Source organism: Poecilia reticulata, linkage group LG11, assembly GCF_000633615.1.
Source record: "Poecilia reticulata strain Guanapo linkage group LG11, Guppy_female_1.0+MT, whole genome shotgun sequence".
Classification (NCBI taxonomy): domain Eukaryota; kingdom Metazoa; phylum Chordata; class Actinopteri; order Cyprinodontiformes; family Poeciliidae; genus Poecilia; species Poecilia reticulata.
The window spans coordinates 2,555,333-2,580,560 of record NC_024341.1 but is presented as its reverse complement, the minus strand read 5'-3'; the positions used below and the strand labels follow the sequence as shown (position 1 = coordinate 2,580,560).

Sequence of the window (25,228 nt, the reverse complement as noted above, 5' to 3'; positions counted from 1 at the left end):
TATATATAAAGACAAACATCTGTTTCCCATTATTTTGTTTGTATTGTATGTTTAAAATGTTTTCCAGTTCCAGTGTTAAATGTTCTTCAAAAATTATATTATCATTTTTTGTCTTTAGCAGACATACTTCTACTATTTTATTAGTTGAAATGGTCTCAGAATACCAATATTATGGTTTATTGCAGTCATTTTTGGGACAATTTATCATCCAGCAAAATTTGTTATCGTGCCAGGCCTGGACGAGACTCCCGATGGTTACTCCATAAGACCGACGCCCCTGAATATCAATGCTGTCCTCTCCGGCTCTGCTGCACTCAGCTCAACAGAGGGACCTTTGACAGAGCCATTGGAAAAACTCAGACTGTAGCATTTCATAATTCTGCAGGTTTCAAGACACACTCAGAGTCTCTGCAGGCAGCAGAAATGTTTACCATCCCACCACTGCGTGTGTGTGTGTGTGTGGAGCTGGGTGAGGCCGGTGCTCAGACTGAGGGTTTTTCAGTCCTGACTCATGTCCTATATCAAGAAACACTCTAACATGAAGCGAGAGTCATCTGATTGAGCGTAACAATATGGTCATTATACTTCACTAACACATCAAGCTTGATGAGAGGAACTCTGAACACTGATGAAGCGGGAACAGCAGGGGATACGCGCTTAATGGGCTTGGCGATAAAACAATAACAATAGCTATCGCGACCGACACCTGATCAATATCAATAGAAAATGCGTCTGGTAGAAGTTTGATCATTTCACTGAATGTTAGCAAGTGAAATTATCAACCAGTGACCTGGTTTACTTAGCTGCTTAACCTCTCATGGTAAACTAAGCTAGGTTGGTGACATCGACTCACGCGCTCATTGGTTACCTAGCAACAACTTGTTGTGTAACAGGTGCAGTAGTGGTTTCATGTCGTCCCCAACATGGTGGGACGTTCTTCAATCCTAGAATGTCCCCATGTAGGCCGCAAAGCGGACGTCCGCCAAACAAAAGTCTAATCAATAATTATCAACACTGACCCATGTGGCACAGTTTCCCCCTTATTTTTAAGATTTCAAATTACAAAAAAATGTGTGCACAAACTAATGCCAATAATAATAACTTAAAATATATATGTACATGATAAAACAGTCATAAATATTTTAATGGGATAAAAAAGACATTTTATTTCAATTATCACCTGTGAGCTTGAGCGGTGCATGCATGGCTCTGTGTTTACATTTGGACCATCTGTAGTGTATACCACTTTAAGACTGACACTGACATCACTCACCTCTTACTGCGGGGTTTCCCCCCCTCCTCTCCCTACTTCCAGTATATCTGCTTATGATTAAAAATGTTCTTTTCTCTCTCCATCAGTTTTAGAACCCAGGTGTCCTCAGCTGCCCTCTGATCCAGCAGCACAAGCATTTACCTGTCCACTAAATTATTTTCTTGCACCACCCTTGTACCACTACATTTTATATCCCCTAGAATACAAAAAATGCCTTCAACGTTATAGGATTCCATTAGTGCCAAAAATATATTTAAGTGTTTATGTAAGATGTGTGTAGAGCCTAAGTGCATATGTAAAAAAGAGATATGCAAATGTAGACTGGGGCAAAAATACTTTCATAGCCACTCAGTTTTCAAGTGTTTCAGGAACTCCTGATCAAATCCAACTTTAGAAATGTGGGCTATGGAAGCGGACAGTGATGGGGACGTCTGTGCTGCTGCTACATGTTTAGCACTGGGATGCCACTTTTGGTTTGAAGAGATTTGCTGATAGGCTAACTCCTTTTAGCATTGTTTTTGAAGAAAAAAATGAGACCCCAGTGGGCTAAGAGAATCAGCTTTGTCATTCATCGCTTTGCTTGCGGATCTGTCCGTTTGATTTACAGGTGCACCAGAAACTTGCAACAGAGGTTCTGGCTCGGGACGTTTGTAAGTTAAAAAAAAAGAAAAAAAGAAACGATTAATTCCATTAATATTTCGCTAATTAATGAAAATTAAGACGTTAAAAGTCCCAGACCTAATATATATTTATAAAAAAAAATTTTCCTTTTCCAATATTCTTAGTTAAACAAAATAATCAAATTTGTTTTTGTAATTATATCAAGTATCTCAATAGAGTTTGTCACAACTAGATTTTTCTGGAAGGTAAACTCAATATTTTCTCTGTTTTTATTTCTTTCCAGAGTTCACCATATTGCCTGGAATATTTCTTATACACTATTGTTACATAAATAAATATCCCATGGCGTTTGGCATTTTGAATTTATCAGACTTGTTTTTAACAACAACAACAAAAAATTCCAGTTGTATAGATATGAAAGGTATGCACAACATATCACTTAACATATCATATGCACCTTACTCATACATGGATGTCAGTCGTTCAAATGAACATAAACATGATACATTACATAAGGCTGCCACATAAACATCTTAAATAGACATATTCCTGGCACTAATGGAATCCCATATAATGTTGCCAAAATAATCAGACCCAGTGAAGGCTTATCCACTTGCTCCTCGCACTAACATCCAAATCAGTGCAGCATTTTAAGCTGAGCAGTGATTATGTAACATTATCGGTGATTTGATCCCAGCGCGGGACCGTTTCTCATGCATGATGTCATGTTGGATTCCTTGCAAGCCTGATGTGCTGAACCGGGGCAGCAGCAGTAGGAAGGCACAATGAAAGCGCTGGGTTCGATTTGATTTTACTCCAGCAAATCTCAGACATGTTAGTCTGCGAACCGTTGGGGATGTCACCTCCAAACACACGAGCGACATTAAAGAGTAGAAAAACAAATTGTATAAAAATAGGGTATGAAAGCATCTCCGAGCATGCTCTCCTCGGGCATGCGCACTCGGAGCCGTTTTATTAAATAGGAACTTTGCAGATTTTTTTTTTTTCTTGAATGGAGGCTTGTTTGCTCCAGACGATGCGCAGAGAGCTCCTGTCGCCAACAGCAACGCCGCGTAAGGCGGACAACCAGCGGCCAATAACCGCAGCCGTGACCGATGACACACCTGTCCTACAACCTCATTTTTTACTATTTTTTTTTTATGACTACAGGTACTCTTATCGTTTTCAAAATCCTTCAAATACGCGTTTTTAACAGACCAGCAGCGTATTAAATTGTGATCTAAATTAAATGAGCATATTACCACCGCCTGAACTGCGCTGAGCCATTTCACCATCAAGTCAGAAGAATTTACAAGCCAAAGAAAATTAGCTTTCAAAATAAGACGTCCATGACTGAAGAAAGCCTGCTACCGTGTTCGCGTTTCCGTCACACATTCTTTTTAAGCAAAACAATGTGTAAAGCAAAGACTCACTGCTGCGCGTGCCTTATTCATTCAATGTAACTAAAATAAAATAAAAAAACACCAAAGGGTTTGTTTTGAAGCCCAACAGCTCCAACTTCCGGCCTGTCTGTGCTCGACTTGCCGCAGCTCGCCGCCGCCTCCTTCTCCTCAGCCTCAGCAGACAATGAATGAAATCAGTTTTTTGAGGGTTAACGGTCCAGTTTGGGTTAAAACAACGCGGTTAGAAGCAAAGGAAACAGAGAATCTCCCAACCGTTCCTGTCAGCCTCCTCCTGCAACAATTGTTTAGCTGCCTTTTATTTCCCCCCGTTTGAAACAAGATGATGGAAACCATGTTCAGTTGTCGAAATATAGCATAGATAATATTTCAATTATGTAGGCGACGCAGTAGATGGAGCGTTTGAAGCCATGGCCGGCTGACCCCTCAGTGTACAGCCTAATGTGGCTTACCTGCTGGATGCTGAAGTTCACTTCTCTGCGGTGCTTCCACGGCTTCTCAGGATCCGTCAAGCCGCGCGATGTGAACTGGGACAAGGCCGGACGTGCTTCAAAGGAATTTCAAAGTAAAACCCCGGAGGCAAATCTTAACGTTTAAGAACTTAAAAACTAAGTAAATGTCTACTTTTGTTAAATATTCAAAGTCTTCCAAGCCAAAACAAAACAAAAAATAAAACCCATCTTTGTTGATTATTCCTTGCTTCACTACTAATGCAGGTAATGTATCACCAGGGCAGGGGTACCGTCTTTGAAAGTTGATGCAACAATTTTGCCAAAGAAACTGTTAAATATCAAACTTTGTTTGTTTTTTATTTATTTTATTTTTTGACAATCAGTTCAGTAATGATGGGGCATTTTAAAATAAGTCAAAGGTAACTTGAGTAAATACAAAGTGTACTTTCCAAATGATTTCATTTATCAGTCACACCAACTTTATTTATAAAGCACTTTGAAAACAGCAGAAACTGAGCAAAATGCTTTAAAAAAAAACCATTTTAAAAAAGTTTTTATTTAATTAATCTAAAAGAAATAAAATTCTAAAATGTAGAATCAAAATACAAGTAGTGTCAACAAATAAATATGACATAGACATGAACATAATCAGAAAAGGAACAACTTATGCATGGTTGAAAATCCAAGGAGAAGAGGTGGAGCCTTTATGCACATTTATAGTTTGTACTTGCAAATTTTTTCATAATGCCTGATCTCCCCTGAACTTACAGCATGTCTTTGGCACTTTTGGCAACTGATGGTCTATCCAAAGACTTTCAAAAAAATATACACGCCAAAGGAAAGTATTCAAACCAATCTGGTCCTGTGTAAAAAAAGTGTGCCATCCTTGGCAGCATTTTGACTTGTAGATGTACCACCTCCAGTGAGGAGTGTTGGGTTTTGGCATCACGTATGCTGAATACCAGATAAGGGTGTAGCCCTGGTATGTCATTTCGTTGGGGAACAACCTAGTTTTGGGAACATTAAGCATTACTTCTGTGGTTGATAAGGACCAAGTTCTGATGTGTGAGATTAATTCATTCCAGATGTGGTTGGACTGCGATGGACTGGCGACCTGCCCAGCGTGTTACCCTGTCTCTCGCCCATTGACTGCTGAAGATGGGCACGAGCACCCCTCGTATCCCCACTAGGATTCACTCAGAGCTCCTGAACACAACTCCTGGAGATTGACTGGACGTCCTCCTACCCCACAGAGAGGCATCAGGCAGCTGTTGGGGTGGTCTCCAGCCCCCAACTGAGTGGCTTTAGGGGCTGACTTCTTTGGGACTTCAAGGGACTTCTGGTTTGGTAAAGTTCTAACCGAAATACAACATTCAAATTGCTTAGTTCTGATTTTGGATTTGTATTTATTTATTTATTTTTATCTCTGATCCTTTCAATTTATAAATGCAATCTCTTTTAATAAATAATTTTTGTAAACATGCAATGGCTAGATATATTAAACACAACTTGCAGAATATAATAAGTCATGTAACTTTATTATTTTGAAGTTGAAGAACAATGGATTTGTTGGGGTTTTGTAGTGTTTACCGTATAAAATTCAAACAGCTTTTTTTTTTTTTTTTTCTTTTGCAAAATAAGAATGTAATTTGTATGATTTACAGGTATTTTCCCAAACTTCTACACAACAGGTCAAATAGGGAACAATCAGTGAATTACATAATAACAATCCTTCATCATTCACTTTACATAACAATGCAATTTTCCTTGATATGTTTATCTTTAAATTGCAGGTGAGTGGTTTCCAGTTTCCATTCGCTGTAATCCTCAGACCTGTTTGAAGTGATTTCTCCTCTCCGGTGGCTTTGAATTCATTCCTTCATGAGGGACTGATACGTTTGACTCATGATTCTAGAGAATTGGAGCCCAGATTCAAGTAGAGAAACTTTAATAATAATTACATTAACAATAAATTATTAATAACTACTTAGGCCAATTTTGATTCCCAACACTGTCTATCCACTCTTTATTCCATCATGTATGTGCTTGTGTACCTGTTGTAGACGTGCCAGCGGTCTACTTCAGCTCCAAACTCCATGTCAGTCAGGCCGTCCTCCTGGGAACTTAGCTCAGTGTTTACCTGTTCTGTACCTGAAGACTCCACCGTATCTCCTCCTGAAGGCCTTTCCTTACTATCATGCACTATAGAACATGCACTGGGAATTCTTGCAACATTTATACATTTTTCTTCTCTCCCCTCCTACACTGTCCCACTTTGCTGTGGAGTCCAATAAGACTGGAAGCCCCCCAGCCCAGCTGTGAGCAGCAGGCAAACCTCATGTTGTTACATAAGCCAGATGAGGCTCTGATCAGTTGCATAAGCCAGTTATAGAATCAGGCTCCGCTTGGGGAGACTCTCCTCTTGCCTTTTTGTGATTTCATATGCTCATCTCTTTCCCAAGAGGATCATCTGTCGACCGCGCCCGCCTAGCATCCTGGAGGACTCCAAGCACCAGGCAACCCAGGTGGAGAAAATACACGCTGAAGCAGCCAAGTGGGGGATGCACTTCTTTAAAATAGCTGGCCCCAGTAGTATTCATTAGACTGCTGTGTGGGGCTCATTTTTAAACTTGTTGTCACTGGGCAAGGTGGGAAAAGAACAAAATGTTGTCACTGTGTGCAAAAAGAGGGCGATGGGCTGGAGAAGATAAAGTACTATACAAGTACAGGCCTTTCATATTGAACATTATATATGTGATTGCATTAATATTCACCCCATTGCAGTCAGTATTTAGCAGAAGCACCTTTGGCTGTTATTCCACTCACCAATTGTGGGAAGCATCTGCATAGCAGATGCAGCTGCCTTGGGCAGTCTGACACCATAACCAATGCTAAGGCTAGTTAGCATGACCACCAATTACAGCAGATAAGCAGTTTTCCAAGTTGCTTATCTGCCATTAGCACTTTGAGTAGCATGTGCACAAGCTTGATTGACAGCACTAAGACCCTCCTCCTAGTTCTGATTGGTGGTTTCCGACTGGACCTGGTGGATTTCTGCAGATAGCAGTAGGACCACATGAAGGAGGTGGAAGATCTGGATGTTTTTCACAAATTATGTCTCATGTTCTACCGTCGATGTCTTGACAGTTTTAACAGATACGAAAATAAAAAAACACGTTTACGTAACACATCCTCTTTAGAGTATATATTTGCATTTGCAATTAATTTATAGAAATCAGTTTTGTGATTTTTTTTTTAATCATGATTGATTTGTAAAAATCAATAAAGAGAATAAAATGTCCAAGGGATTGAATACTTAGGCTCTGGAAATTCATTTAATTTACAGCTGCTGAAAATGAAACGAGCCAGTTTGATTCAAACAACGAAGATTGAAACCAAGGGGACAGCTGAGGCGTTTGTTTGAAAATAGTTTAATAAAATTTATAAAAAGAAAGACAGTTAACCAGACTCAGATTTAATCAGTGGGAATAATACAACCCTCCCGACCCCTCTAAGGGAAAAGGGTGTAAAGAAAATGGATGGATGGAATAATACAACCTAATATTCTGTACTAAGAAAATATCTTTGGCAGATTTAATTTAAAAAAAGCACCTAGTGTGCAGAGATTAAATTTTGGTTGTTTCATTCAGAAATCTAAACACAAAATAATGAAAAACAGGCAGAGGAAGTCAAAGATTGTCCCTCTGGATGACAGAAGATGTTGGAGCATCAGTGCAGATCTGCAGAGCCTTAGAAAGATATTAGGATTCACAAGCAGCATAACTAAACCTGGAGGAAATATGCTTGAGGAAGCAGCTAAAGCTAATCTTGTGATTGCATGTTGTTTATCAGTGTTTCACCAGGAGAATCATATGATCAATGAAGAAAGTGCAGCAGGACTTCTAGGAATCCCCACTAGCCTGACAGGGTGGTTTTGTGAGGAACCAGGGTTAAAAACAGAAAGATAAGGAAATCTAAGTAAGCCAGAACATTAAATCAAAAGGACAACAACGCCACCTGGAGGACAGCATATGATCTTCACTCTGCTGTAACATAGTAATTGAACATTACAAAGGCAGAAACCAACAATAAGGTACTTCTGTTGTGACTGGGGACAACAAACCCATCAAAACACACTAATTAGAGCAAGGGTGTAAAAAGTGTGGCCCGGGGGCCCATTTGTGGCTCTTGAAATTATTTTGTTTGGCCCCTGACCACAAGTCAAGAGTGGTAAAAAATTTGAAAAACATAATAGAAAACAGCTGACTCGAAATTTGAAAATGTTTTTTCTTTTTATAAGGCAACAGTTTATGTTTAATATTTATAATAATATACAGACTTGTTACAAATGTTTTGTTGAGTAGGTAAAGCTGAAAATCACCAACTCATTTTTAATTTTACAAATTTTGTGGAATGCCAGTTTTGGCCCACAGGGCAAAAAAAAAAAAGTCTGGACCCCAGTGAACCAGGGGGATCTGTCCTGATTTCTTCAGCATGTAATGCTCTCAGTAACTATGTCTAACAGGGAAGGACCTGAGCGGAAAACTGGAATGTGATTAAAGCTCAAACTTCTCCATTCGACATCCAATAACTACACACACACAGTAACGTCAGTATATTAGCGTTGGACTGGACAGCTAGGAGGAAACAGCGGTACGTGCAGCGTGCCGAGACTTCTAGCTGAAGTCTCGGTCAGAAAGCACCACAGGAGCCACCAGGGTCCACAGGTAGAGGGCCAACCCGATCCAGCTGGAGCTGATCTTCACCCACACGGCCGGCATGGCCGTCTGCATGGTCTTGTTGTCGGTGCCGGGTCTGGGGATTCACAGGACAATTAGCTCAGCAGCAGGGAGTTAAGGATTCTGGGTGGGGGGTGGGATACTTACTGGTACCAGTTGGTGAGGGTCATCATGATGTAGAGAGAGGCCAGGAAGAGGCTGAAGTGGAAGAAGGAGTAGCTGTAGGTGACTCCTTCCTCTTCGTTGTCCACGGCCCGGTGGACTCCGTCCTCCCCGGCTGAGACGTCCTGGTCGGCGGCGGTCAGACCCTGGCCCTCCTCCGTCTGCATCAGCTTGTTCACCTGGGAGTTGTTGGAGGAGCGGATGCTGCGGGGAGAGAGAAGGCAGCCGGTCCAACAGCAGCACACTGCAAAGCGGGGTGAGGAGCCCTGGAACCGTCTGAGACTCTGCAGCCGACTCACCCAGAACCAGAGAGCTTAAAGGCTCACAGAACCCTTGCAGGCGTTTGAAGTTAATTAGCCAGTTAGGGTATGATGCCAGTTTTTTTATATGACCTTTTTCACAGTATTCCTGTTTTCTAAGACACTAAATTTAGAGTTTTCATTATCTGTAAACCATAAACACCAAAATTACAACAAAGGCAATAACAATAGAGTACCTGGCATAGAGTGTGCAGAACAAGAAGATGAGGAGTCCCACAATGCTCTGTGCATCCCACCACTGCACGTTGCCTGGAGGGGGTGTAGGAGAGGGGCCCACAGGTGACACAGTAGGCTTGGACTGGACCAAACTCAACAGGCTGGGGTTACATTGCTTGTCTGAGGTGAGGAGAATATGTATATATGATTACCGACTGATTTTCCTCTATTTGTGAAACAAAGCAGGATGATGTCTGCCTGGACTTACTGGGGTTGTTGGTCATGGCTGACCAGGTGAGGTACATGGTATAGAGGGAGATGATGGAAGCCTGGAGCAGGCCTGAGGTGGGCTGAGCCTCCTGTCAGCAAACAGAGCAGAAAGGCGCTTTAACAGGGCCGAGCCCACTGGACACGCTCCAATCAGTCTCCCTAAAAAGCTTTGATCACAACTACTAACACAAATTCAGTCATCATTAAAATATTTTGCAATTTTCCCCAGACTTTACCACTTTACCACAACTCTGGCCAATCACCTTACCGTTTTCTGTATTTCCTTATTCTTCTTCTGTGGACTTTTAAAGGCAGCTTACATCCGTAAAGGTGTATTAGCGCCACCTAACAGTTCCACATCCTATCACTTCTTAAATCGACAGAAAAGACACCTAATATTTGCGTCCACATATTCTGGATCGTCAGTCCAATACGCTCTACATAGAAACAATGCGTGATACTTGAGTTGCCATTTGGTCCAGCAGATGTTTCCTTTCATCTGAGTCTTTACAACAGTTGAAGACAACATGCTTCACAGTTTTGATACTCTGACAAAAGTCACAACATCCAATATAAAAGGAAAAAAGAAAGAAGAAAAAATAAGAAAGAATCATCCTAACCCACATTTATTAAACAATTCCATTTTTGTTGTGTCACCACTTGGTTATGTTCTGTCTCAAGTCTCTCCATTTTAATTTTTTTCTTCTTTCACGCCTTTGTTCTTTTTTTTGTGGATATTATCTTTGCGCTTTTTGCTTAATATACGCTATAGATTAATACCTCTGTTTGCTACTCTGTAATGTTTGTTTTGTGAATCCACTGGCATGGAGGGAATACTCTACTAAACAGGAGTGCTCTTTCAAGAAGATACATTAGAATGTTATTTGTACTTTAAATTTTAACTGTGCTAAAACCCTGTCTATCCAGTGGAATGAGTACTTGTTTTTAATCAATATTAAGAAATGACTGGCTTAAAACAAGCTTCTACATTTTGCGCAAAAGTTACTTATAAGTAAGTTTTGTCTCATTTCAAGTGTACCAAAAAACTTTCACTAGAAACCAGACAAAAAAAATACTCGATCAGATTCTGTGTTTTTGCAGTGCAACGTTACCTGAACTTTGGGCAGAATGGCCACGATGGACACAGCGATGCAGAAGAGGAAGTTGAGGCTGATGAAGACCTTGTGCTCGGTGCAGTCGGCAGATTGGGCGTAAAACACGTAGAAGAGGACGACGGCGGTAAAGGCCAGGGCATAAAAGCCGAGGGTGAACGACAGCAGGGCTGGAGAGGAAACGACAGTCACAAAGTCAGAGAGCGGCTCCGCTGGCCGGTCCTACGACACGTCGACACGGGAGAGCTTTCTACCTGCAAACCAGCACTTTGTGTTTCCGTTCTCGGCCTTCTCCAGCCACGACTGGTTCCAGGAATGGGCAAAGTCGACCAGCAGGATGAGCTGGATGATGATGAAGACGAAGGAGCCCACCACGCCGAAGTAGTACCACACTGACAACACAGAGGAGGCAACTAAGTGACACTTGTGACCTGACGCAGATGCTTGTTTGCTGTGTACAACTGGCAACATACCGGTGTTAAAGGTGCCATCCGGGATGTAGAATGCTCCTACGGCCAGACCGACCAAGGCCAGAAACTTGAAAAACCAGAACCTAGAAAGGGCCAAAGGCCACCGTTAGGCCTGTCACAATGACACATTTTGCTAGATAAAATATGTTTAGCGCAATCAAAAATGATTGCGATAAATGGGAATATTGTCATTTTGAGACTGCTATATAATAAAGACATGATAATACAAGTTCACCTTCTCAAACACTGGTGAAGTGTTTGAGAACACTTTATCAGCGTGGAGAACCCTCCACACTGGAACTGGAAGACATTTTAAATAAACAAAATAAAAAACACACAACAACCAAAAACTATAAATACCCCCGAAATAAAAACCACCCATAAACCATGAATTAAATGGTTTATGATGTCTGGATCAACAAAAAAATATATTAATCATCAGAATGGAAACTCATTTCAGTTTATCACACAAATAATTGATTAATTGATTATTGCGACAGACTTTGTTACAGTCTTGATTCTCACATGTCGTTTTGCTATTTACATCTGTCTTTTTCTGCAGCATATACATTTTTAATTTTCTCTTCAATTTTATGAAGTTACTGAGAACTGGTTTGAAGTTCAGCAAACAGTTAGGGTTTGCAACGTTTACTAACACCTTTAAAAAAATCTGATGTAACATAGCCTTCCCATGTCACTAATCAAATATCTGCTGTGTGCAATTTTGTCTCAGCTTCAGAAGTTTAGAAGAAAATATCAGAACAAACAGTTTCCTGAAGACAGCAAACAGGTCAAGGGCCAAGTTGTGGAGAAGCACAAAACAAGATTTAGATGATACTTTCAGAATATGTAGGCACAAAAAATAATGGTTCATCCATAACATATACACCAATGTCAGTTTGAGGTTGCAACAAAACAAAATGTCATCACCTTTCTAATACAATGGCCTAACTAATTTTTTTGCTCTCAGTGTTAGGAAAGAAAAAAGAAAAAAAATCTGCACATTTTTTTTCTCAGAAGATGATATTGGAAAAAAGATCAATATTGATAAAAAATGAATTAGACCATTATTTTTTAGAAAGGTGAGGATGTGGAAAAAAGCCAGTTTACAAAATTTTTTTGCAATGCACACATTTGGACACCAGAGGTCAGTGTGGCGCCTCAGTGCTGTACCAACCCGTTTTGGATGTGAGCTCGGGGGTCCTTGCTACTGCGCACTCGGATCATGATGATGGAGAACAGGAAGAAGAAGCAGGCCATGGCGAAGCACATGCGGTACACAGACTTGTAGCCCACGAAGATGTCACAGTTCACACCAGAGATGATAGAGCCACTACAGAAACCTGGAATCTGGGGTGTCACAGCACGTCCACAAAAACACGGGACCAGGTTAACAACACTGCTCATCCTCATCTACTGCAACACATCCCTGTTGTCCAATCAGATTTTATTTCCTGTCAAGTACCTTTTTCAAATGTTCCTCCATGCTCGGAAGAATCATAATGCCAGACACCAGAGTTCCCAGCAGCAGCAGGAGAGAGAAGGCCAGCCGGGTGATGGTGGAGTTGTAAGTGGAAGGGCAGCATGACGACAAGAGGCAGGAGGCCGAGCCGCACAAGCAGGACGCCTGGAGGAGGGATGGAGTGGGGATATTAGGACTGTGGACAGCTACAGTTACAGGAGGTACAAGAGTGTTTAGGATGGGGTGCATGTGTTGGTCAGGCATGTGGGGAGCTCATGTTTGCTCCTGGAACCCACAGGAGACAAGAACCAAACAGCTACTTCACAGGTTTTAATCAGGTTAGGACAAATACAATCAATCCTCCTCGGCAGAGCACTGCAAACTGGATCACAAGGGAGGTCCAGCACGAGTCACGAGAAATACACCAAGACAAATGCATTGGCTGAGATCATCCATCCTCTGTACACCATCAGCGTGCATCACCTCACACTAGTAGATTTAATAATAATAATAATAATAATAGATTTTGACTACAATGCCCTTTATGTCTTGTGATCTTAAAGGGATCCTTAGGAGTGATCACAGCAGCTGACAACACCAGAACAAGGTTCATAAAGCTGTTTTCACGCCTGATAGTCAGGTAAACTAGGTCGATTTAGATTAAGAGTTGCAACATTTTTTTTTTTCCATTTTCAGCTGCTGCTGTTCTCCTTCACACTGTACTGTGTCAAAAAAACCCAAACACTTTGAAAAACCTGTTCCCAAAAAGTTCAGTAATGTTAGTGAAAGCTTGATCATTTATAGCAAAAGATGCATCTGTAGCTAAAAGAATACTTCTAACATCAACATGTGAAAAGCTCAGTCCTTTCTGCTGGACTCCGCATCAATACACCATTTTTATTTTTTTACAATTTACCGATTAATATTTGGATAGCAAAAGGTGCTTAAAATGAGGTTGTTTTTTTTCTACAGAACTTGAGCCAGGTGGCGCTAAAACTTTGGCACATGAAGAGTTCTGGGTAGAACACATGCAGACAAAGAAGGGTTTTTACATTTGACCACAAAGTTGAGTCACGGAAGAAACTTTAGCATTGATAGAAATTTCGTCCAGTCCTGTTTGGTACAAACAGAAACAGTGACGTCATGTGCCAAACAAAACACGGAAATGACGCTGCAACCGTTTAACTCGCAGTTTCTGAAAGGAGCCTGTGTGCTCTGTTGACAGTCAATAAAGTTATAAGGTCCACCACAGAGGCCACTGCTCGAAACGTAACTACGAGTCAAATATTTAAAAATTGTACTTTAGCATAATTTTGCTTTATTAAGCGTAACGAGAGTTGACAAATCATACAGCTTGAAGACAAAAATTCAAACACAGGTTGAACTACGTAGCCACTTGTTTAGAGCAATTGTGCTAAAAAAAAAAAAAGTACGCTAATTTTTTTTTTTCTTTTTGTGGCGTAGTTTCACGTGAAGCCGTGTTGCTATCCAGACAGGCGTGTCTGGTCGAACAACGTAAAAAACTTGACCAATTGATCAGAAATAACCAGAGAACAACTCCTTATATTCTACAACGGAAGCAGAGTTGGTACTCACGCAGCTGGCCAAAGAACCAACAGCCAAACAAGCTCCCATTATGGGTTATTTTTCCGTTCGGTCTACAACTGTATCAGCTCAAAAAGTTCAGGAAGAAACTCAAAGAAAAACGGCGACGTCAAGTTGCTGTAAAATAGGAGACATGAATCTGTCGATTTCTTTCAAAATAAAGGCGTGTGAACCGTCTGACTGCGCTGAAACTATTGTTACGGATCACTTGGTTTTATTTTGTTACTTGTTCAATTTCCGGTAGTGTTCGGTTAAATTCATACAAATCTCAGCTCAAGAGTTGGTTGTTCTGGGCGTTATTTCTATCAGAAACCCACTCGTGACCTCATTAGTCCCGCTCTGCTCTTATTCACGGAGCTTGTCAACAATGTTCCTTCTCAAACAGTTAAAGCGCGATTAGTATTGGTTTGTGCCCATATTTCAAAACAATGTAAATTATATTAATAAAAATGTCCTAAAGAAGCAAACCTTTTTCGTATGTAACGGCGTGAAATCTGCTGTCTGCAGATTTTGTACACTTGAAGTAAGAACTAAATCACTTTAGAGCCCTTAAAAGGTCAGGCCACCGTTGGCTTTACGTTTAATACATTGTGGATACGTTTAACATCAAGCCACAGAAGATGTGCACAGCGACATCTTGAGGGACAGTAGCAACCATGGTCTGACAGCAGGTGGCGTGAACACCTTAAAAATATATATCTATTTTTTTTAAGCTGAAGAAGCTCTTATCGTCCTGAAAGAAGCATGTAGATGAACCTGGTTGGGTGAATAAGTTGGAATTTGGAAAATGTATGGCCTGTAGGACCACCTGTAGCAGAATGTATTTCTAAACACATGAACAAACTGTCAAAAATATTAATAAATAACTGTCTTTGCATTCAATGTGTACATTTAATAATATTGAATTTCATAATTATATAATTTGGCACTATACGGATTTATTTGCTTTGATTGAATTGATAAAAAAAAAATACATTTAAGCACACAACTGTTACTTTGAAATGTTTTGTGGTCCTCTAGAGAAGGGGCCATAGTGGCAGGGTTAAATTAGAATCAATTCAATACAGTTATGTAAAGATACATTCCTCAAATGTGAAATATGAATTTGGCTGAATATAATAACCCTTTGGAATTAACTATGAAAGAAACAATATGATTCCTGTTTAGGTTATGCAGATTACAGGTACAGACTGAGATATCCTAAACAACTATGTGTAGTATTATAATAAAGGGATTATGTTATTTCTATTCTGCTCTAGTTTTTCCCCATTGTTTTAGTTAAAACATGTGTGGTTTGCCTGAAATCATTTATCATGATCATTATCAGGGAAGTGAAGTGGAATCACCAAATTATCCAGTGATAATGACAATAACCCCCCCAACAATATCGGTATTTGTATCAGCGACACTAGCTCTGTAATTACTTGATATTTAATCAATAGCAAAAATTCCCAGTATTGCACGTGCACGCTCATGGTGCATTTAAGCACGGCTCGGAAAAACTTGTCACCACATAGCATTGAATCAAGCAGTTGTAACGGTTGAAAAAAGTGCAGGGGACAGAGGGTAAATGACGCGTACCCCCCGTCCGTTCCGGCCATGGCTGTTCTCACAGAAAACTATGCAACCAATCAAGGGTCCAGCAATCTGGCCTGATCTAACCCCACACAGTATTCTAAGGGAACCTAAAACCCGTCATAGGAACCCCGACCTAATATTTAGTACATACTGTTAAGGACATGATCATGCTATTCAGACTAAAACTACTAATTTACTGAAATTTTATAGTTTAGTTTTTAAGGAAAAATGAAATTTGTTTCCACTTAGCTACAACATAATTAAAATGAACAGAAATAAATAGCTATGTGATATAGAATTCTGTTTGCATAGAATTTGTATATTAAACGAGCTTCTTTTTATTTGAGTCACTGAAAAAACTCTATGATGATCCTGTCATCCATTAGAACAATTCATTTTTTTCAATTTGCTTTTATTTTGAAGAATCCTCCTCCTCGTGTTCGCGCGTTGAGCGCGCTCATCTTCAAGCTCTTCTGCGTTGCTAAGCGCGCGGCTGAGCGCTCGAGCGTCAGTCGGGCAGTCTCCGCCGCCTCTCCTAGCGCGCGCAGGCCCATCGGAGAAGGCTTTGAGCCGCGGTGATGAGCCGTACCGGACGGACTCGCTGACACGGCGCACTTTCTCATCGCCCCCTCCCTCTATCTTGCATGCTGAAGATGGTGGCAGTCGGTTAATTCCAACTTCGGACTGCTTTGTTTTTCCTTCTGCGAAGCGCACTTCATTGGTGAGTGTTTTTGTCTCGCGCACGTATCGCGGTCACCTGTTCTGCTCCACAGGTAGGACAAGCTGGTCTCAGCCAGAGACCCAGCTGCTGCTGCGTTAAATGACAGAGCCGCTTTACCGAGGAGTCAGTAAAGCGACTTACCTTCACAGAAAGTATCGTCTTTATTTAAAACTAACCAATAACAGAAGCTTTAACAAGAACTTCTTATTTAGTCAACATGTCCGCAGTTATTAGTTGTAGGTGTGTATTGAGATGTGAACTCTAGCGGCTAACCTGTCACCTTCTTATGAGCTGCTACTGTGTGCATCAGCTGTTCCCATTAAAATGCCACCAGGCGCCCAGCAGTGAGCCCTGGGGCAGTAGGATTATCTGCTGTGGTTTATTTAAATGTATGCTGACCGTGACCTTCATCACACACTGAAAAGGAAAAAAAAAATGCCCGTATTCATTTTTGTATTTTTATATGTATTTCATGTAAAAGTGTTGGATCTGGGAAGTCATTTACAACTTGCACCATGTTGAGTCAAACTGACCGCTTTCATATCAGGTCATAACCTCGTTTGTCTTCATGTCCTCATCCCTGGCTCAGCAGGCATGCTCCCTGCAAAGAGCCTCAAACACGCCTGAATCTTTCTGCTTTGGTGAATGTGGAGCTAAAAATATTCCCCTCTGAATTTTACACCCAGTCATGCTGTCTGCCTTCGTCTTGTCTCCTCGTCTGAGCTGCTTAGCAGATCATGAGTTGTGCAATGCGAGGTGTAGAGAAATGAACTCGGTGTTGGTCTCTTCATATTCATTTTAGCTCCAGGGCAGTTGCTTTAATTTTGTGCTATGAGGGTTTAATTGATTCTGTTTAAGGGTGAATGTCAAAAATAAAACAAAACAAAATAAACCCCAGTTTTCATTTTATAGTCTTAGTTCAGTGGCAATGAACTGAGACTATAAAATCTCTTATATGGCGGAAGTTTAAATTCTGCCATTTAAACTTCCGCGGAAGTTTATGATTTCTTTTGAAATCATAAGAACAACTCATTTAAGGGTGAATGTCAAAAATAAAACAAAACAAAATAAACACCAGTCTTCATTTTATAGTCTTAGTTCAGTGGCAATGAACTAAGACTATAAAATCTCTTATGAAATCCAGTTTCATAAGAGAAATGAAACTGGATTTTAGAAGCGTCACATTTCTGATGGCAGCCCAGGAGGGTCAACAAAATGCAAAAGCTACAACACAAAAGCAAAAGGACATAACTAAATATATACTAAAATGGAAGTTTTGTTAAGTTATGCTAACAAGTTTCTCACAACGTCTGTTTTAGGATAAATTCTCATCTCCCTTCAGTGTTCCCCCAGGGCTTTCTTCTTTATATTTTATGAATTATTAGGGGCTATTGCTGATATTCTTGCATTATTTTGGTGTGGAGTACTTCAGATAATATGTTCATCTTCTACTTATCTCTCAATGTTTCAAAAAGAAATATTTGTATACCAGTAAGGGCAGTTTGTTCTCAACATTAAATCCTGAGTTATGCAATGTAGATTAATTTTTTTAATTGTCTGACAATAAGGCGATGGTCTGCTCTGGTCCCAGTGTCTTCAAGCTAATCTTGCTGTCATTGATTGCTTTGGGCAAAGAACATCTGGATTTGTCCTTTGCCCAATACAGAGATATCATGAGGTCTGAACATAAGCAGTGTTATTCTATCAGTGGTCATAATTCTGATTTATGGATGTAAAATTAGACACACTCATTTAAAGTTCAAAGTTCACCTGCAGGAACACATGATGTTCCTGCAGGCTGTCTGTCCTTTGAACAATATGTCAAAGGACAGACAGTGAGTTGCAAGTGTTCAGAGACTTTAAGCTTCCTGAAAATGTTTTTCTACTTCAGGAATAAACCTGCAGATTCAGCATATCTGCTTCTGTCTGCTATTTAGTGTTGGCCTCCTTTCATGTATTCTTGTACGTCTAAATTGGAGTTGGCTGTAACTTGTAGCAACAGGTCAAAGCTTTACCTCGACCAGCCTTGACGATTTCTCCAGTTTTTGCTTTCTTTGCCAAACTATTTTTTTTTAGATCAGAGATAATCAGAGTAAATGTAAAATGCAGAGTTCAATTATGATTAAATTTTTTAAGGGGAAAATGCTATTCAAAGCAAGTATGATGAATAAGTAATCACCTCCCTTGAATCAGGATTTATCTTTGAGTCACGTAAACAGTTGGCAAAAAGGTTTTAACAAAAAATGTCAATTTTAAGTTGTTGTTGTAGCTCATTTTGTTATTTTGATCAAATAAAAAAAAAAACTCATTTCATCACATTTCTTTTCAAACTTTTCCCTCTCTTCCTCTGTCAGCTCTGTCCACCAGTGTGCCTGACCTTGTACGCTACTTCTACTGGGTTGAACAGGCAGCTAATTGACTAGCTTGAGTACTGATGTCACCTAGTGTTTGGAGACTTGTTTATTGTTCAAGCATAAATAAATACACTAATATGAAAAATACTCCTGCCTCTATCAAATAGAAGAAGTCCTCCACAGTAACATGTAAGTTAAATGACTATTTATCAGAAACACTTGATATTAGTTTTTAGATTTTTTTTTAAATACTCAATTGTGACAAAAAAAAAGCAAAAAAAAAAAAAAAAAAAAAAGTTTGTAAGTAAGTAAAGTGAACCAGGGTGTTTTTCCCACCTCAGGTAGACTCGGTTCGATTGGGGACCAAAATTGCAACATGTGTGTTTGTTTCACACTGCGTCAAACAAACAAACAACCTCCTCGCCTGTGGTGGCGCTACACCAAGAACCATTGAAGAAAAAGACATGAAAACCTCTGAGCAAGAGACTGAGCGCAACTTCCCTCCTCACCAAATAGAAAGAAAAATGGAGTGGCATCAGATTTTAGTGGTTGTAGGATTTTTCTTTTTATCTTTGGTAAAAGACCAAGAGCCATTTCTCCCTCTAGCGCTGGACTAGCGTGTTTGTTTTGGTTGTATTTACCCAGAATCAGAATTCAATTGTGCATTCACTCCTCCCCAATTGAACCAGACTTTTTAGATAGATGAACTAGAGTTCAATTAAATTGGATTATACAGGGCTGGTGTGAAGGTACCTTTAATACACTTGAAATAAGACAAAACAAACTTACATATAACTTTTTAGCATGCTGTAGGAGATTGGTTTAAGTCAGTCATTTTTCAATATTCACATAAAGTACTGTTTCTGTTTTCTGACTCTTTTCACTCATGGGAAAAACGTCTTGTTTTTTTATATTTAATCTTGGTTTTTAAAGGATTTCTTGCAGTGTAACTATTTGAGCACTTCTTTGGTCTCTAACCTATGTGAATGCTGAGATCCTCTGCATTTTTTATTATATAGCTCCTTTTATGGTTAAATTAAGCATAAATATTAAGAATACAATATATATTTTTAAAGAAATAGACCATCTTCAGGTGCTTTCCTAAATGATTAAAGATTGAAGACAACATAAAAGCAAAAAAAAAACAAAAAAACAAAAACGTGCTCCATATACTTTTCCACATCTGTGAATGAACAAACAAGTTAGTGATGATGTAAATAGAAGCAAAGCTGGCACACAGAGAACCACAGGAACAGGGAAGAAGTGATGGATATAAATGTTTATGGTCAGTCAGGTTTATGGTCCCATCCAGATCCAGGTTAATATTTGGTTGTACAGATGGAGGCCGTGTCGGCCACACAGCCCGCTGTCTGCTGTCACTCTGGGTGATTCATGTGGCTTCCTCTCACTCTGCATCCTGCTCTTTCTGAGAAATCAGACCACATGTCACCTCGCGTTACCACAGAAGAGGACTGACAGAACCATGGCCTCGCCTGGCATGAACCTCCCCAGCAGCAGTAGCCAGAGAGTGGTTGCTCAGCTGTTTTTCACCCAGCACCTCACCAGTCCCTCTCATATAGTCTCTACGTACAAAGGCCAAAGGTCGCCGCTGTTGTCAGTGCCCTATCTGTTGATGTAGTTCTATCCTGTTAAGCTTTTGTTCTGGTTTAGCAGCTTATCTTCATCCTCTATCTGACAGTTTCTCATTATGGACCAAAGAAGACCAGATAAAGTGTATAAATAGTTCTTCATATCTGAGCAGGACATACTATAGATGTAGGTTAACTAATTGAACGTCAGAGACTGATATAAACTGTTGATCATTGATCATTGTGACATGTGGGGAAATCATCGAGATTTGTTTATAGCCAATTCACTTTTCATATGGTAGTTATGAGGGATATTTCATATGGCTTTGTTTATGGTGATATTTTCATATCCTTGTGTTTCATAAACACACAATGGAGTTACTAAGTTACTAGCCTGGTAAAAACCATCTCCTTGTTCTACTCTGCTTCGTCCAGAGGGTCTGGACCCTCAGCTATTGAGAAGCGAGTGGTTTCTGGAGGCGTGGCCTCTGTTGAAATTTTAAAATTTAACCAATTGCTAAAGTTTGGCTGTGACGTATGTAATATATCATACGTCTTATAAGAAGCTTACAGGTGAGGCTTACTTCTGGTAAAAGTGTAAACTGCCTGCGCTGTAAACAACCATCCTCCACTGCGAAGTGCAGAGGCGAACGAGACGACTGTTAATGCTAATGCAGTATTTGGAAGCGTGACTTTAATGTGTCAAAGAAAATATAGAACAGATAAATAAATATAAATGCAAACTAATTCTGGCCAACAAAAACAGTCTGAAATCAGCTACTGACTACTGAGTGTAAATAAAATACTTAAAGACACAAATAAAACATGCTTCTGTGGTTCAGCAGGACATTAGTTTTACAATATGCTAAAAAGTGATCCGCCTCATGTTTTCTTAAGATCTCAAACATTATGTTATCAAAACTAACAAACATTATTAAAACTAAGAATCTTGTTTTAATATACAAGAAAATCATTTTAAAAAATGCTCAACACCAATGTCACAACACATAAGTTACATAAAAACCCCTCAAAAAGTAAAAGCTTGTTCTGCTATTTCCTACATCTTGGTGGCCCTGAACTTTGCACTAAGCATCTAGTTATTTATTTACTTTTTGGGAAGACATCAGAAAGTTTTTCACGGTGGCTGATCGGTTTATATATCCCGTGTTGAGACTGTGGAGCAGCTGACCAGCTTCTCCTTTGTTTTAACGGCTGTTGGCAAACAGCTATAGGAAGCATCACCACATAGTGCCTCGTGCTGCACAGGTCAGGCTCAGCTAAATGATGTCATCATTTGATTAAGGAAAATACTTTTTTTTTAAAGATCCAAAGTCAGCCTTCTATCACCTGAAGAATATTTCCAGGATTAGACAACTAACGCCTCAGCAAGATCTAGAGAAACTCATCCATGCATTTATCTATAGTCATATCGATTACTGCAACAGCATCTTAACAGGTCTGACTAAAAAAATCATTCCTCCAGCTGCAGCTGATCCAGAACGCTGCTGCTCATGTTCTCACTAAAACCAAGAAGATGGAGCACATAACACCAGTTTTAAAGTCCCTAAACTGACTTCCTGTAGCTCAGAGAATAGACTTTAAAGTAGTGCTAGTTTATAAATCACTGATTGGTTTAGCACCACAATACATTAAAGATCTGCTGTTGTCAACCTCCCAGACCTCTCAGGTCGTCTGGGTTTGGTTCTGCTCTGCATCAGCACCAGAGAAGCAGCATTCAGCTTCTATGCATCACAAATTTGGAACAAACTTCCAGAAAACTGCGAAACAGCTGAAACATTGAGTTCCTTTGAATCTACACTAAAAAATGTAATGTTGTTGGCTGTCGGCAAGAAGGCACTTTGAAATGCCTTCTTGCCGAAAGGTGCTACATAAATAAAATTTGATTGATTTGATTGATCCACTGTTATTACTGTAAGTGAGACAATATGACACACCCCTAATATGTGTATAGATGTGCATCTTAGTGCTAATCACACCCCAGTGCTGTGATTATTGATGATTAATTACAATGTTTTATTTTGTAAGCTTGAAATGTAAAAAATTAAACATTTAAAACAATGTTTAAGAAAATATTTTATTATCTCAAGCAAAACATCTCACCTGTTTTCCAGATTTTCATATTCAAGAAGGCTTAAATAAGTCATTTTGCTTCAAATTTAAAAATCTGAATTATATGTGCTTTGGTGGAAGGATCATCATTGCAATACCTTCTTGGTTTTATCCAAACATCCATCTCTGTGCTTTTCAAAGTAAAATTTGACATTGAGCTCACCAGTCTGACTCTCTCGCTCGTTTTTTCACTCCCGTTTGTGATGCTGCATTCTTGACCGCAGTACAAGATCGTGTACCGAGATGCTTTAAACTATGTAACCCTCCACAAGAGACAGACTTTTAGGTCAAAATATTTAATGTGATTAATCTGTAATGTAATATTAACGTGTTAATTTTCTTAGATTGCATGCATTATTATCATCAAATCACTTCTGAAGGTGACCTGAAATAAATTCATGGTACTTTTGCTATTTTGATGAAGGAAACAGTCTAATCTGAGCTTTAAATTCTTATTTTTTGTTATTTGACCATATTGATGAGTGATTTATAAAAATGTAGGCCAAAGCTTTTGCTTCTGTAAAGCCCATTGACCTTTCATTGTGACCTTTTTTCGCTGGCTGCCATTTGGGTACAGCTGCTTTTATCTTTCCGCCATTAAAATGTGCCAGTCCATCCTTTCCCCACCTGGCTCTGAGAGGCATGAAAGACAGAATGTGTTACACAGAGATGCAGGGGAGGACAATAATAGCAACAGAGGACACCTTTTTCCTCTAAGAAATTGTGTTAGACTGTTCCGACCCTGACCTTTCCATGCCCGTTTTCCCAGCAGCTCAACTTGACGACAGTCAGTGTGGTTCCTTTGTGAAACAATAGGCTGCCGGACCCCTCCACCGCACTCAATGTGAAAAGATTGGAGTTTGTCAAAGTCGACAATTCTGCTGCCAGCTTCCACATACTGATTAGATGGTAGGTGACGAGAGTTGTTTTTTTTGGGGGGGAGTAGGGTGTTGACAAAGGCAATGGTCTGTTGTTCCACCATGTAAAGGACTCATTCTGCTGATTGGCAGGTGGAGAGTTTGGAAGAGGGGCACTTGCTGTTCAAACTGCATTGGAGCAGGCATTATCAAGCTAAAGGGGTTATTCGAGGTAAACCGCTGCGGCTCTTTGAAAACTGTTGGACATCATCTGTTAGAAATTCAAATAATTTCACCCTTATTCCTTGTTAGTGTAGATATGGCAAAATTACAAAAAGAAGAGTGCTTTTTGAGGGTATGAGGTAGGTGGGGTGGTGCTTACTAGAGCTGGGTGATATGGCTGAAAAACAATACAAGTATTTCATGACCCATTGTTGCACCCACTTTTCCTTTCACTCCACCCTGATCTTTCTTCACTTTTAAGCAGTTATGGGGCAAAACATGAAGCTGCTCCTACATACTCAGGCATATTGTGTCTACTCTGTGGTCCATGCAGGATCTGCAGGCAGTTGATATTTCATATCGAAGCGAACAAATTGCCTACATTTCTTGTGAAATTTTTCATTTCCCACAATCCCAATGGATACTAGCAAGTTTGATGAGGTAGTTTGGTGTCTAGCTTGTTTATTCTGCACCAGGACAGCCACCGCTCACCTGGTGGAAGAGATAAAACACTTCAATGTGAACACTGTTTCCTGTCAAGTAGTTTCCTGTGCGAGTCAGTGCATCACTGAGTATGCGCTGGTTGTCGTAAAACTGTACTTTTGGTATGTATCTGGCAGACGTCCACACTGAGTTTGCCTCGAGAACATGCAGACCTCTGTGTATTAAATACACCTGAATATGTTGGGGGCAACCTGAAACTGCTACTGCACATGTTACTCAACAAGTTGTTGCTGGCTAGCCAACGACTGAGTGAGTTAGCTGATCCGGAGAACTGATAATACCATATCAAAAAGATAAAGAACAAAGAAAATACTATTAACAATTTAAACCAGATGTTTACATACACCTGGTTTCCCCTCCCTACCTGATATTAAATCAGACCAATCTTCTCTTGTTTCTTGTTAGCTGGAATCACCAAGATCATTTCCGTTTGCCAAAAACCTCTGTAATAAAAGAGAGAATATGTCAGAGATTTATTTATTATTAATGTCTTCAGATGCATTTCATCAGCAAGGAACAAATTCAGGAAGCTTTCTTGCACTTCTTGTTTAATCCCACATCACACACTCATAAATTAAGCCCAAGACCTCGACTCTTCTGCTGACAAAGCCTGGGAGTGTGTGTGTGTGTGTGTGTGCGTGTGTGTGTCCCCTCACATAATCAACTGTGTGTCAGCCATTGCCCCATTTGTCCTGATTGTGGTCGGTGTGTGCCAGAGGCCCATTTGTGGCGGCCAGTGTGCCGGGGCGGCACGTGCAGCAGCATCTCTGTCGACACCATGGTCTACTTCGCAGAGCGCCTGGGGTACAGGACGGCCTTGGCCACGCTTGTCCAAACAAACAGCTTACATCCTGAAATATGGATGTGACGGAGGCGCATATTATGCTGTTGTTGTCATCCATGCATTGGATACAGCAGATTTATGCTCAGGGTCTTGTCGCTGCTACAAGGATCCTAAGAAAGCTGATAATTGTAGCTTGGACTGAAAGACATTGCTGCAACACTTTGTTTTATTTTTATCTTGCATTTTAATAGCAGATGTGTTTAGGAAGAGAGGAGGAGGAGGAGATGTCACCTTGGACTGAACAGCGGGATCATCAGCGTGTACGCTGCATTAGCTATTCACTTCACAGGTGTCGCTGCTGACAGATGAAGCTAACTGAGGTCAGGACGTTCAACCTGTGGTCAGGAAGCACAGTTTATATATATA

General features: G+C 40.1%; 3 protein-coding genes across 3 annotated transcripts in view; 1 reads left to right on the top strand and 2 right to left on the bottom strand.

Moving 5' to 3' along the window:
• hivep3a (HIVEP zinc finger 3a) overlaps nt 1-4,104 on the bottom strand; it is a 33,356-nt gene extending 29,252 nt beyond the window's left edge. The window contains exon 1 of the mRNA XM_008421527.2: nt 3,768-4,104. The gene's annotated coding sequence lies outside the window, so the exon portion shown is untranslated. The remainder of the gene's footprint in view (nt 1-3,767) is intronic.
• Nucleotides 4,105-7,182: 3,078 nt separating this feature from the next.
• LOC103471981 (serine incorporator 1-like) lies at nt 7,183-14,255 on the bottom strand. Its single transcript, XM_008421316.2, has 10 exons — nt 14,055-14,255; nt 12,462-12,623; nt 12,174-12,346; nt 11,000-11,079; nt 10,781-10,918; nt 10,527-10,696; nt 9,413-9,503; nt 9,165-9,324; nt 8,654-8,872; nt 7,183-8,582 (listed from the first exon to the last, which is right to left on the bottom strand). The coding sequence occupies exons 1-10, from the start codon at nt 14,091-14,093 to the stop codon at nt 8,444-8,446; spliced, it is 1,371 nt and encodes a 456-aa protein (XP_008419538.1). The 5' UTR covers nt 14,094-14,255; the 3' UTR covers nt 7,183-8,443.
• A 1,876-nt stretch (nt 14,256-16,131) lies between these two features.
• The window catches only part of pkib (protein kinase (cAMP-dependent, catalytic) inhibitor beta), a 31,056-nt gene continuing 21,959 nt past the window's right edge, over nt 16,132-25,228 (top strand). Inside the window, exon 1 of the mRNA XM_008421314.2 lies at nt 16,132-16,362. The gene's annotated coding sequence lies outside the window, so the exon portion shown is untranslated. The remainder of the gene's footprint in view (nt 16,363-25,228) is intronic.